Source organism: Choristoneura fumiferana, chromosome 14 (assembly GCF_025370935.1).
Source record: "Choristoneura fumiferana chromosome 14, NRCan_CFum_1, whole genome shotgun sequence".
NCBI classification, from domain to species: domain Eukaryota; kingdom Metazoa; phylum Arthropoda; class Insecta; order Lepidoptera; family Tortricidae; genus Choristoneura; species Choristoneura fumiferana.
In genome coordinates, this window is record NC_133485.1 from 10,415,223 (window position 1) to 10,429,208 (window position 13,986).

A 13,986-nucleotide genomic window follows, 5' to 3' on the forward strand; every position below is an offset into this window, starting at 1 on the left:
CAATTTTAATATTAATTTAATCTTAAACTACTTGTACACCAAAAGTAATAAGTCTAGGTAGTGGGTGTGATACTTGTGAATTCTACCCTATTAACTCACTCGTCCCCTCACTTGGGCACAATCTGGGAAACAACAGTCAACAACATACGAAATACAGTCAATGACAGTACTATCGAAATAAAGCTAATAATAAAAAACAAAAGCTTCAATAACATAAAGCTTCACCTGTTTTTACCGTTAACCGCCTCCCTAAAATATTGCAGCCTCATTGCCTACATGTTTCGATTTTCGATTACTTTCTCGCATCTTTCGCGACCACAATTCGTATGGAATAATCGACCTGCCATTTATTTCGATTTTATGACTTTGCTTGATGTACTGATGACAATCAGCCTTAATCGTGTCGTGCAGTAAAAGAATACCTGCTGATCATACCAAATCATCATTGGATAAAATTATTAACTGCTTAGAAATGTACTTTTAAGGATACGTTTGTTATGTCATTTTGAATACGCGCTTGATTATCAAAGATGCGACAATTGTTTTTGTAATCTAGTGATTATAAAAACAACTGTCAAACATATTCTTTAGTAAAGCGGTTGGAAATCTTTGGTAATAATATAGTTTACCAAACATTTCCTATATCGCTCTACTAAATAATAATTGATCATTTTTATTACTGTATAGAACGAAACTTCAAATTCTTCTTGCATTTGCAGGTGGTAGGATCTAAGCCGGCTATTTGAGGCTATGCGTCTGGATCGTTACCACGACTTTATTCCATTATCCTAGGTAGGTACTAACCACTTGCACTATGTGGTCCATGAGGTAAATAGACAACCGGGAGAACTAAGGGCACAAGAAACATTTTATCTTTTTACCTTCGTGTTTTATAAAGTCTCTGCAATTATGTTCTTGCGTTTCGGTGTAAGTAATTACCTATGTAGGTATTTATTTGCCAGAATTATGAATGACAGATATATATATAATACCCCTGGTGTTGCAGATGTTTATGGGCGGTGGTGATCTCTTACCATCAGGAGACCCACTTGCTCGTTTGCCATCCAGTCAAATAAAAAAAAATGTAGATATAGTCCAAAAAATACACAGCAGCATAATTTGAATAACAAAAATTAACATTTGAATGCTTATATTTTGCAAACGCATTCCTAAATCGAAAAATGGTCATTGTCCCTTCATTGTACTCGTCATTGTCCCAATAGTTGCCATATTTATTTTTATTAGCAATAGAGGAGAAAGCAGAGTGCCATCTATTAGACATTAGCGCGTTGAGCAATCGGAAGTTTAAACTACCTTTACCTTATGCTTTCAAAAGGTAATATCCAACGATACCCCACACTCAGTTTAGATGAGAAAACAAAACATCCCCACTTCACGTTTTTTTTTTTCAGAGTAATAGCGAAACTATAACGGACTGTATGACTAGGAAACCTAAAAAAAACACGAAAGCTTACCTTCATTCTAGGAAATCTATATTTATCGAAGTGGAATTAAGAGAAAGATCAAGTGTGAGGAAGTGGTCTAATCTGTTAATAACAATTGCGCGTTGAAGTAACATCCGTGTGAAGTAAATGGTATCGTTAAATAGACTTGTATTTACCTACTTATCTATCATTATCGACATTATCTCATAATTACGAACAATCTTATCAATGGATAAAACATCGCAGTACTTACCACAAAGTTTTAAGGATAATTCCCAAGAAATGGAACGGCATGCCCTTAATTATTAAATTTATCGCCCTCTTTTCACGTCGTTTAATGTTTTTATTTTTATGAACCTACTATCTATCTAATAATAGTAATAATATGTATTTTCGATAATCTTTCACGCTAATGCTATTGGATAGCAGCCAATAGCAGGGTCTTTTAAGCGGAGCTCAGACTTGCAAGAAAAATCGTACAAGTTGCATCACATTGCGAGGCCGTAAAGCCAACGAGTTTGTTGTGGTCAATCGAGCGCCGCAATGTACTGCAACTTGCACGATAGACTGCTTTTTTTCTGATATAACGGGATTGGGCGGGATGTATGAAGGTACCTACGCAAGTAAGATCCCGAAATTTCAATAAGTCTAAAAACATTTTTGAAGGGAATTCTTCGTAATTTTAAGGAATATCCCTGGGATTTTAATGCCGACTTCTAAGGAGTGGATATCGCCCCATCGTCAGTTTTTCCAAAAATATAAGATTGAGGGCTTTTCAAGGTCAGAATAGGCTGTTACTGAACCAGTGAGCTACGAGTACATCTTGGGTCTCATCTGCGCTTACCATCTGGTGGGACAGAGGATTTGATAATGGGAGTGATAGGCGTGATGGACCACTGGTCGGTTTAAAACATATTTTTTTAGAACACGATTATGGTGTTAGTGCTGCTTTCACCCTGACGGTGGAGGGCATGCTCGGCGTCCGTCGGCACGGCACAACCCCTTCTAGAAACAAATTATACTTAATCCCGGAATTATTATAATATAACCAGCACAGCTCAGTTCACTCAGACCACCGATATAAGCTAGATAATTATTTATCACAATTATGTATTAATTGAAGCAACGATTTACTTAATGATAACAAGATAACACTATCCTTTCAATTCGATCAGTTTGTGATTGTAATTTGAAGTGTTAAGTTGTAATGGCGGAGAAATTAAAGAAGAAGCCGTCGTTTTTCTCCTTGAAAAGCTTTAAAGGACACAAGGATGTTAACGTCAGCCCCAGGACTCCGACCACTCCTAACGGGCAGGAAACGCAGTTCTTCAGGTCACACATGTCTAGCAAGTATTCACAAAGTCAGGAGACAAAAACTCGAAGGTGAGTTGCTTATCCTACTAATCCTACCGACGTGATCCGACACGAACTTGGCCGGTTTTTCATATTACACCAAAAAAATAAGTATGTAGGTAGGTATGCTTATTCAGAGATGTAGGTACGGAACCCTCGGTGCGTATTCCCAAGTCGCACTTGGGCGGTTTTTTTATTTAGTTGCACCAAGCAGACTGAGACTAAAAATAGCGGTTGAAATTGTACTTAAAGTACAACCAGAAGCCACTGTCACATATGTTCGTTAGTAGCACGAGCCCCATCACCAGGGGTACCTATTGCAGATGCGTTGCCAACGTAGAGTCCTAAGATGGGATACCTCAAGTGCCAGTAACGGCCACAGGGTTGCAGCCGTTGGCCGTGGATTTTGAGATTTTTTGGCCTGAAAGCCGTAGAACACGGTAATACGTGGCAACACTAACTTTGAACTGGCAGAGAGCATGCTATCAAAAAGCATGTGTATCGGAGTGTTTGTTTGAGCATGCTTATTTAGAAGCATACTTAAAACTAGCATGCTTATTGCTAGCAAATATAAACAGTCCATGAGCATGGTCATTACTGGCATGCTCATAAGCATGCATAAGCATAATGCTAATAATAGCATGCTAGTAACGAGCATGTGTAACAGTAGCTTAAGTGTACAGTCGAACCATTTGATTCCTGACCCACCGTAAAACGTTCTCACAGTAAGTGTCACCACAGAATAGATAATATTAGGTACAATGAGTTCCCCTTGTCAAGCAATGCGATGTCACTATGACTTTTTCTACGAAAAGGTTCTATAGTGGGTCACGATTCAGTTGGTACTTAACTTTTTTTGCGAGCAGGTTATCAACGGGTGGTATCAAAGAGCTGGTGCAATGCGCGCTGTGTTTAGAAGTTCTCCACAACCCAAAGATGCTGCCGTGCCAGCACACTTTCTGCATGGCTTGCTTGGCTGTGTACGCTGCAGGTAGATACTGATGATAATCATTAGGTTTCAGACCGATTAAAATAATAGTCGTAGTAAAATAATGAGAACTAGAGAAGATTTAAAATAAATAAATTATGTACCTACAATAAAAAGAAAACAACAGTGGTTGTACTCACTAAGTTAACTTCTACCTATTTAGTCAAAGTTAACGACGCAATTATACACCATAAAATGGCCTTTATGCATAGTTATGCATACATCCTGCTTTAACAATGTTCTGTGATCCTTCGGGATGAAGTAACTACTCGACTTACTGTGCTACGGTTTTTTTTTTTGAAGAAACAACGTCTCCAATTTCATATAGACGTCTAAAACAATAAACATACGTCGTATCCAAAATCTAAATATATTACGACCAATAAGTTCGACGTTTATTTTCAGACTTACCAATCCTGGAATGCCCGATATGCGGCACCAAAATCCAAGTGACAGGTCCGAACTTCCTCCAAAATCTGCCTTCGAACCTGTACATAGACTCCCTGCTCCAACTCGTGGGTATCAGTAATGATAAGCCGAAGACATCAACTCCGCCCATGACCCCAGCGACGTCGTTTGGTCAGAGTGTGGACTTATTCGCAGCTGGTGTGAGGTGTACACAGTGCCAGACCATGTGTGATAGTGTTGACGTCACTGCCTGTGAACACTGCAAGATGGTGTGTATCTGCGTGTTTATGATAGCCACCTCGAGGCTTTACGATGTTATAAATAAGAAGGCTAGTTAGTCAAAAGCGTTTAAAGGCTTGTTGTCGCCCATCGACAACGGTTCACGGTGGATGCAAGCCGCTGCCAACCGAAGCAACTGGAGGTCTATGGGGGAGGCCTATATCCAATAGTGGAATATGATTTGAAAGCATTTGTTTGGTGTCCCCACGTCAACCTCTTTATCGCTGTTATTGCGAGAGTCTGGAGCTGTTTTTTATCAGCTTAAGCCGATACCGCGTCAATCGATTTTGAAGACGCTTGAACAAGTTTGGGTTGGGACATGGGAGTCATTTACAGGAAACTTATCACAAAATTCATAAATTCTACAGAACACAAATGCCATGTAAATTTCTCGATGGGGTTTGATTTACACCTCAGGTCTCATCAACTTCAACAAAATCTTACTTGTGAACGAGTAGGTATATTTGCTATCCAATGTAGTTTTAATTAGGGCATTGATGTAGTCTGTTTTCAAATAAAGTAAGTGGTATCAATATTCTGTACAGAATTTCTGCCGTGTCTGTTGGGCTCAGCATTTGGATGATATGCGGACGCAGGTGGAATCAATACTAAAACAGCTGCAGTCTGCTGCTGAGCGACTGGAGCACAAAGTTGAACATTACAAGGTAATAGGACTTACTTATACCCATATCTTCCCAAATAATAAATAACTAAGAAGACGTTACGATCGAATGATTTACGATTTGTGAACACGAACAAAATAATTTAAATTTTCATAATTAATTGTAATAATGGGGGCTCTAAAATGGTCAATATTGGTGTGATGAAAGTTATAGATGCCCCTCCTATGTAGGTACGCTACTAAGAACTAAAATGTTATATACGTCGTATTTAAAATCTCTCTCGCGAAGTTGCCTCACGCTTTACTCCTCCTTATCCTTTTACCCTTTATTTTTATGCAACATTGACTTATAAATAAATCTTATGCAATGTAATTTTAAATTTTAATCTTCTTTTCTTATTTAAATCAGGATCGCTGCGAGCGCATAACGGAGCAAATCACCATAACAGCCGACGAAAAAATCAACGCTATCATCGAAAGCAAAGAAAAACTGCTCAAGGAAGCATCGGACCTTCAAAGATCAGGGGACATGTCGGCTTTAGCACTCAAGAATTCTTTGGAAGAAGCACAGCAAGTAGCAAAGAAATCTATGTCACTGAAGGAGCAAGTTCAAGATAAAAACAAGGTTTGTTGATCCGAGCTCGCGAGTAATTACTAGCAACCTGTTTTGGCGTCTGACCGGCAGTTTACATAGTGCCCGCCAGACAATTGTTAATGTCTTAAAGAATTTACGGGCGTTCAAATACTTAAAGCGGATAATAGGTATTAGTCACTAGATATATATTAAAATAAAGAGCGAGTGGCATTAAGATTGTTAAGTCTCGCGTTAAACACTACTTTTCACTTTGAATGCGAGGAAAAAAAAACAATGTTCTGTTCAAAATTACAATATTACTTTTTAAAAACGTAGGCTCGACTAATGGACAGGCCATGTGTTCAAAATTCAAAATGCAAAAAAAACTTTGTCGCGCTCTTTTTTCTTTTCTTTTATTGTTTATGAATATGACGCTTTAAAAGCTTGCATATTTAGCCAACAGTTTCAAAATTGAAATCTATTTTAAAACTAATTGGACTATGCATAATATAATGAATTAATCCTTAATATAATTTAATAGATTCATTTCGTAAATCATTCATTGTGTTTCACGAGATTAAATCGTGTTTTTTTTATATTTTTGCACAGTTGTCGTTTTGAGGTTATCTACGCCCTAAAAATCCTCCATTCTCAAACACCGTGTTGGCTGTTTAGGGGTTTCCAATGTAAATTAAAAAAAATACTTTATTCCCCAGAGAATAAAAAGGAGCTTTAGTCCCGATATGCAGAGACTAAAGTAACATTTTGAGAGCATGAGAAGTGAAAAAATATGTATGTACGCTTCGACATGAGAACCTCCTCCGTCTTTTTCATCGGTTGATAAAAATAGGAGGTCTACGGGGGAGGCCAATGTCCAACAGTGGACGTCTTATGACTGATATGATGATGATGATGATGAATAAAACAAGGAGTAGGTAAATAAATAAATAGGAGTCACTTTTTAAGACTTTGTAAGCTTGAAGCCCTTTTGTCCGTCGTAGTTCGTATTCAGTTAATCACGTTCGAAGGAGATGTATTTATCTATATCTATGATTAATCAAAAGCGCAAAAGCTTATGTTATTTAGTTATAGTTATGTTATTTATGTTATTATAACATCCATTCTGAATTAGTTCATTGTCGTTTTCCGTCGAAGATATCTTGGTCATTACATTGGAAAGCTAATCTGATAATTGATTATGAATAGACAGGGGTGCAATTGACTCGATTAAATCGTGGTCTGCGATATAAGAACACATTATTATGCTGGAATGATATCGTAATTATTACCGTTTGTATTTAAATAGCGTGATAAAGACTAAACTTCGCATATATATATTAGCTTTCTTAGCCCGAGGTATTGAGTTCAAAGCTATAAAGTGGACCCCAAAATGATTAGTTCTAGATAATTGTAGTTCCCAACTGTTACCTAGACAGCATGTCTGCAAAATATAACACGGTTCTTTGAAAAGAGCCACGTTTCTAAATTCTGGGGCAACTGAGTAAAATTTTAATCCAAAAACACAACGTTATTTTTTGAAAACAATAATATCACGTTGAGCTTCTTCCTGCCTTTTAGCTGTGGTTACCCGTACACTGGGAGATTACTCCGCTGATTAGAAAACTAGCTATTTATAGTTATGTCTCTGTATGTTCCTTTAGAGTTGCCGCACACAAACACAAATAACGTGAGCAGGCATCACGCACTGTTGTCCTATCAAAGTACACGACCAAATTAGTCATGTTATCTGCATTTATGTGAAATGTAGACGCGTCATCCCCCTCAATAAATGGCTGAAAACGTGTAGTGCAAACAACTTTTTTTTAAATTAACCGACTCTAAGACACACACAAATAAAAAAAGCGAAAAATAAGTGACATCTGTAGATTTATTTAAAGAAATATTTTTGGTGCTTCACCACAGAAGGTTAAATCAGATTTAAGGCAACTAACTAATGTCATAGCGCTTTATATTAGTTCAAGATACCTTAATGATTATTATTTATTACTAAAGGGCGGACTTGCACGAACCAGAGTTAACTATATAACTCCAAATTACCCTAAACTTTGGGGCCTAAAGGCCTAAAGGTTAAGTAGTGTCAGAATTTATGGCTATGATCCTTAATCCAGGTTTAACAATTTAATTCGTTCGTTAGTATGATGTTCGATTTCGACCTAATAAAACATGCTCTTGTACACCGAAGTGTGATGCTTTGCTAGATTTTTGTGAAACTAGGTTTCGAAGTTTGGCGACCGGATGGCCAAGTGGTTAGAGAACCTGACTACGAAGCTTGAGGTCCCGGGTTCAATTCCCGGCCGGGCAGATATTTGTATGAATAATACGAATGTTTGTTCTCGGGTCTTGGATGTTTAATATGTATTTAAGTATGTATTTATCTCTATATAAGTATGTTTATCCGTTGCCTAGTATCCATTGTACAAAAAAAAGTGATAAGTATTTTTTATGTATTCAACTATTTTGTAACTACGTTTATGAATGAATGAGGATTCTGTAAATATTTGAAATCAAATTAATAAATAAAATTACTTCGCTCCTACGGGAACGTCGCTCCTAGTGTTCACCCAATGCGTTCATTCGTCCACAGGCGTTAAATCCAGGTTTAAAGAAAAAAAAAAACTAAATCAATAACTTTGCTCACCTGCGACCTTATGATAGCTACGTTTATGCAAGGTATGCGTGTACATGCAGTTCCTCCACCTCCACACTGTAAGAACACACACAAATCACACAAACCCATCTATCACCACCAACCACCACACTACACTGACGCGTTTCGAACTCAACCAGAGCTCATCTTCAGAGCAACACAACCGTACAACCATAGTGACTAAATAGGAAAACAAACAAGCTGAGATATGTGGTGCATAGGAGAAATTCGTGTCTGTGCCGCTGTCCAGCGGTGGTGTAGCGGTATAGCACGTGGCACGGAATGCCGCGGACCTGGGTTAGATTCCCAGCGCTGGTCTTATTTTTCTGGTTTTTCTGTGTATCCTTCAGTTTGTATTTTCGATAGTTTTACGGGATGACCGTAAAGTAACAAAATTTGGAGTTGAAATAAATAATACAAAAAGAATCCAAAATCGATCTTAATTTGATTGCTTAGTAGCGACATCTCTTGTCCGGGTGAGCGGTTAGTTTCGATGGGGTGCTGAAAGCTTCTGGATGAGGGCTACAGCATAGATGTCGCTAGTGTCGCTGCTGAAGTGACTAAATAGGAAAACAAACAAGCTGAGATATGTGGTGCATAGGAGAAATTCGTTCCGTACCACCAGTACCACTGTCCAGCGGTGGTGTAGCGGTATAGCACGTGGCACGGAATGCCGAGGACTTGGGTTCGATTCCCAGCGCTGGTCTTATTTTTCTGGTTTTTATCTGCATCCATATTTCAGTTTGTATTTTCGACAACCGTATACACCATGCACCATGCTACCAGATGTTAGGTGTGGACGTGGAGGAACTGCATGAACACGCATACCTAGGGCGAGCAAAGTTATTGTTTTAGTTCATTGATAAGAACCTCCGCAAAGTAGGTAACGCCTGATTCAATGAATTATTTAAAGAAACTATATGCTAAACTAGCTGTTCTCCGGGACTCCGTCTGCGCAGAATTCGCTTATCCTTATCCCGCGGGTATTTTTAAAAATAGAATGTATATCAGGCTATATTTTCTCGGGACTCCAACTATCCATTCCATACCGAATTTTGTTTAAATCGGTTCAGTACCTAGGTCCAGAGATTAATACCCCCTACAACCTCACAAACTTTACCTCTTTATAATATTAGTATAAATTATACTTATAAACTATAAACAATTGGGTACTTTAATCTTCCGCGACCTTACGACGGCTCTACGTTTATGCTATACCTACTCTAACATCTGGCATCTGCCTAACATCTAGTATCATGGTAAATGGATGTGTGTTGCTCTGAAGATGAACTCTGGTTGAGTTCGAAACGTGTTAGCGTAGTGTGGTGGTGGTGATAGTTGGGTTTTCATGAACACACATTTGTTGCATAGACGAATCGTAAGGTCGCGGGTGAGAAAATTAATTGTTTATACTCGTAGGTTGGTAGTTGATATGGACCCTCCGCAAAGTAACGCCTGATTCGACAAATTATTTAAATCATACCTTTTTGTCCAGGTCAGCATATACATAAACCTGCACCAGAATGCAGTGCAGCTCCTCTCCGACGTGTCCAAATGGGACTCCGATCGGTTCGTGTTCGACAAGGAGAATTTCCGCATTGAGTTGGACTCGGCCACGCCGTTGGAGGCTGAATCCGACGAGCCTTTGCCTGAAGCAGCCAAGCAAAATAATCCTTTAGAGAGCGAGGATAGTCTGGCATTACATTACAGGTACGTTTTGCTGACAGCATACTACCAGTACCGTCTTTTCCAGTCTTTCATTCCTGTATTCCAACAAAAACAATTTTTTTCGACATTATGTAACAGGGTCTGTGGTAAAGCCAGTATAAAACATTGACTCACCCCAGTCCTGGGGAGGGCTACTACGAAATTCGAAGTTCGTATCGTACCGTCCCTCTCACGCGCCATTTTCCAGTTTCCAGTGCAAAATAAAATTATGATGGCGGCTTTTGAGACGCGCGGAAGCGGTGTAGACGATCTCGCTCTACCTTGATTAAAGGCTAGAGACGGGACTGAACTCACCTTCCACCCGTAAGCGTTGTATGACCAGTTAAATTGCTATAAACTCCGATGAATTTTATGAGACAGCTATTCGGAATAGAATGGTCTGCAGATATACGCCACGGTATCTACAAAACAAAATGTACCGTGTTGTGCAGGGATTAACGTATTTAGCTTGTTTTAATTATTCTGCTAAGAGTGCCAGTACAATTACTAGTGCCTGCACTCAAGTTCTTTACGAGTGCCTAGTAAATGAGTTAGGTGTTAAATTAATAGGCGTTTAGTTAAGACAATTTTATTATTCACACAGTAGTTAATAGAAACTTGAAGTAGCTAATAGAACAGCTAAAATAAAATGCTACTTCTTTCTACTTACTTCTTACCACTAACATGGACACCTGAAAGACTAGGAGATTGCACACGCGTTTCCAGCATAGAAGGCTAAAGATGCGTAAGACTCGTGGAATTTGTATGCGACATTGGTGTCGAGTGTAGCGATACTGAAATGTTTTTAACTTTTTAATTTTTCACTGGGCTTAAACTATGCACTTCGCCTTCTGATAGTAAAGCATAATCTGAGTAAAAATACTTTAGCGTCAGCACTTAATGTGGTGGCAAAGCCGGCTGGCCCCGGAAGCCAAATCTTTAAATACGCCTCTACTTGACAACATGACGGACGATTTACCTTTTTTTTTCAAGATAAAGTGTACAAATTATGAACGTATGTAATGTTCCTTCCAGATCCCGTAGTTTCATTCCCCACTACGTATGGCGTAAGACGGCTCGCCCTTGCGGCGTCGGCATCAGTCCATGGAACAACCATCTCTATGTGTGCGGCATGGACACTCACAGTGTGCTGGTGGTGGAACGCACACAAGCAAAGATCCTGGCGAGGCTAACCTGCGAAGGGATGTTGTGCCCGGTCCACATCGCGTTCATGAAAAGCTTGGGAGAGATCTTTGTGACTGGTAAGTTTGTAGACGTTTGAAGATACTTAAGTGTTACTTCGAAAATAACTTAGTAGCTACAGTCAATAAAACTCAATAGCGTAGGTACCAGCTTGTGCTACTTACGTCATGTTGACATCCCATACATTTGCCATAGAAATCATAGTAATTGATTCTGAAAGGTTCCACCCTGGTATGCTGGTATGATATTATGGTACTGGTTCAGTTTCCTTGATTGTACCTACCTAATGTAGAGAGTACGTTGTCCATTGCTGCTGAACGGCCTCTCTGGTGGCTCGCTCTCTCCAGTAAGTTTTAAAAGCCATCAAAGATTTTGGTAAAAGATTCACTTTTAATACAAGCATTTTTTGCTGACTGTACTTGTATTGCCACCCAAACTACATTTGCATACCAAATTCCAAGTCTATGCCATTAACCGTTGAAGAGTTCCGTCCTGTGGAGGCGATCCTGGCCAAACTACCAGGATGTCACTACCAGATTATTATATTGTCACGCAATTTACACAAGTGTACCAAATTTCAACTCAATCCAACTACTGGAATTTGGTCGAATTTAACTTGCAAGATTTTATTACAGACAGACAGACAACGGGACAGGTGAAACTAAATAAAAGCTTGTAAAAAGAACGCTGTTTTGTGCGTGACAGGTGGTAGTTTAACACATTTTGATCGAACTAACTGAACCGTAAAAGCCGTAAAAGCCGTGGTGGCCGAGTGGTTTGACCTATCGCCTCTCAAGCAGAGGGTCGTGGGTTCGAACGGCTACCTCTGAGTTTTTCGAAATTATGTGCGGAATTACTTTGAAATTTACCACGGGCTGCGGTGAAGGAAACATGTGAAAACCTGCACAAACCTGCGAAGCAATTCAATGGTGTAAGTTCAAGCACTGGATGAACTATGTGGAGAGCAGCAATGACTAATATGTTCTGATGAATGAAGGATATCCGTACTTACATTGATTCCATAGAATTGAATTAAAGAAATTGTAATAATATGTATGTAACTGAGCTTGAAAATGACATGAGAATCATTCCCGACCATCCCGCCTTCCGCTGAAAAAAGAAGATTCAGTGGAAGCACATCTGTGCAGTTCGCCATTGCGACTTAAACGGACTCGGCTCCGCTTGCAGTGGAATGTGGGCATTATTGCTAAAACCGTTCTCCGGTGTATACCTACACCTATACCTCATCCTACCGGCCCTAAAAATAGAGTCGTATCAGATATTTTATGCAGGTTTGTTGTGTCAGGTATTGGGGCTGGTGACTGTAGGTACATTCTATTAAAAAAACATGAACACATCAGCCTTGAGGGAGCACCGCTATTGTAGTTTATGAAGTCCCCCGTAATAAATAGCGAATTTTTCCCTCTATTTTTAGATAAATGGAAGCACTGCATCCACGTGTTTAACAAGGATGGGGAGTACTCGCGCTCCATCGGCCAGAAGGGCAGCCGCGCAGGCATGTTCCGTTCGCCGGAAGGCATCGCCACTGACAACGCCAATCACCAAATTTATGTCGTCGACACTGGAAATGACCGTGTTCAGGTATGACATAAGTATCTACCTAATCATAATCATCTTCTGAGTTTTTGATTTATTAGTTTTTTATTTGGCTGGGTTATCATCTGTTATGCGGCCCGCACCTCTGAGTTTTTCGAAATTTATGTGCGAAATTACATTTGAAATTTACCATGAGCTTTACGGTGACGGAAAACATCGTGAGGAAACCTGCCCACCCCTGTGAAGTAATTCAATTGTATGTGTGAAGTTCCCAATCCGCACTGGACCCGCGTGGGTACTACGGTCCAAGCCCTCTCATTATGAGAGGAGGCCTGTGCCCAGCAGTGGGACATAAATAGGCTGGGAATGATGATGATCATCTGATATAGAACGCTGTAGGTCCAGTTTATCCACTTGTATCTATCCAGTATTTACCAAAATAAAATTATACGTAGATAATATTAGCAACTCTCAACTGCAACAGCCAAAACAGCTTTATCTAATGCCTGCTAAGCTTGGATATGCCAAACATCCGGGGGCACGGCGGTGACCCTGCCATTCTTGCCAAGTCGAACACGGCAATACCATCCTTTTTTCGAAGTGACACGTTGCTTTTAATAATCATTTTAGGGCCCTAGTCTGTTCAGGGTTCTCACAATATGTTTTTGCTTTAATACGACTAAGCAACATTGTATCCCACTTCTGATTGAAAGTACCTACTAATAAATAGATTAGAATAGCGATTAATGACAGACGCTATCTTGAAAACACAAAACTTATATATTTTAACATCTTGCTCCAATGAATTCCCGCATCTGAAACAAAGTTCAATTATATACATAAAAAAACAGCGTACCTAAACTGCATCATCTTACAGATCTTGCAACCGGACGGCAAATTCGTGGACCAAATTGGAGTCGTGACCAAACTCCAAACAACGTACTCAGCCAACAACTGGGAGACCCGAGAGGTGACCGTCACTGAACTGAACGCACCAACCAGCGTCGCTGTCACTAACGACAGAGTCGTCATTTTGGACAGCGGGAACAGACGAGTAAAAATTTACAATAAAGCTGACAAGAACAAAATAACTGAATTCGGTTCTGTAGGTCAGAGGAAAGGACAGTTCAGACAACCAGAAGTGCTCACCGTTGATCCTATGGGATTCATCCTTGTGGGAGA

General features: G+C 39.6%; 3 protein-coding genes across 3 annotated transcripts in view; 2 read left to right on the forward strand and 1 right to left on the reverse strand.

The window, feature by feature from the left end:
* The window catches only part of LOC141435093 (uncharacterized), a 33,480-nt gene extending 31,737 nt beyond the window's left edge, over positions 1-1,743 (reverse strand). The window contains exon 1 of the mRNA XM_074097639.1: positions 1,476-1,743. The gene's annotated coding sequence lies outside the window, so the exon portion shown is untranslated. The remainder of the gene's footprint in view (positions 1-1,475) is intronic.
* LOC141435103 (ADAMTS-like protein 4) overlaps positions 1-13,986 on the forward strand; it is a 441,311-nt gene that overhangs the window by 359,435 nt on the left and 67,890 nt on the right. The window lies entirely within an intron of this gene.
* The window catches only part of LOC141434988 (uncharacterized), a 12,745-nt gene continuing 1,359 nt past the window's right edge, over positions 2,601-13,986 (forward strand). Inside the window, exons 1-9 of the mRNA XM_074097483.1 lie at positions 2,601-2,828; positions 3,665-3,789; positions 4,192-4,463; positions 5,019-5,138; positions 5,505-5,720; positions 9,833-10,047; positions 11,080-11,306; positions 12,683-12,849; positions 13,682-13,980. Coding sequence (XP_073953584.1) covers positions 2,653-2,828; positions 3,665-3,789; positions 4,192-4,463; positions 5,019-5,138; positions 5,505-5,720; positions 9,833-10,047; positions 11,080-11,306; positions 12,683-12,849; positions 13,682-13,980 — 1,817 coding nt within the window. The 5' untranslated portion in view covers positions 2,601-2,652. The remainder of the gene's footprint in view (positions 2,829-3,664; positions 3,790-4,191; positions 4,464-5,018; positions 5,139-5,504; positions 5,721-9,832; positions 10,048-11,079; positions 11,307-12,682; positions 12,850-13,681; positions 13,981-13,986) is intronic.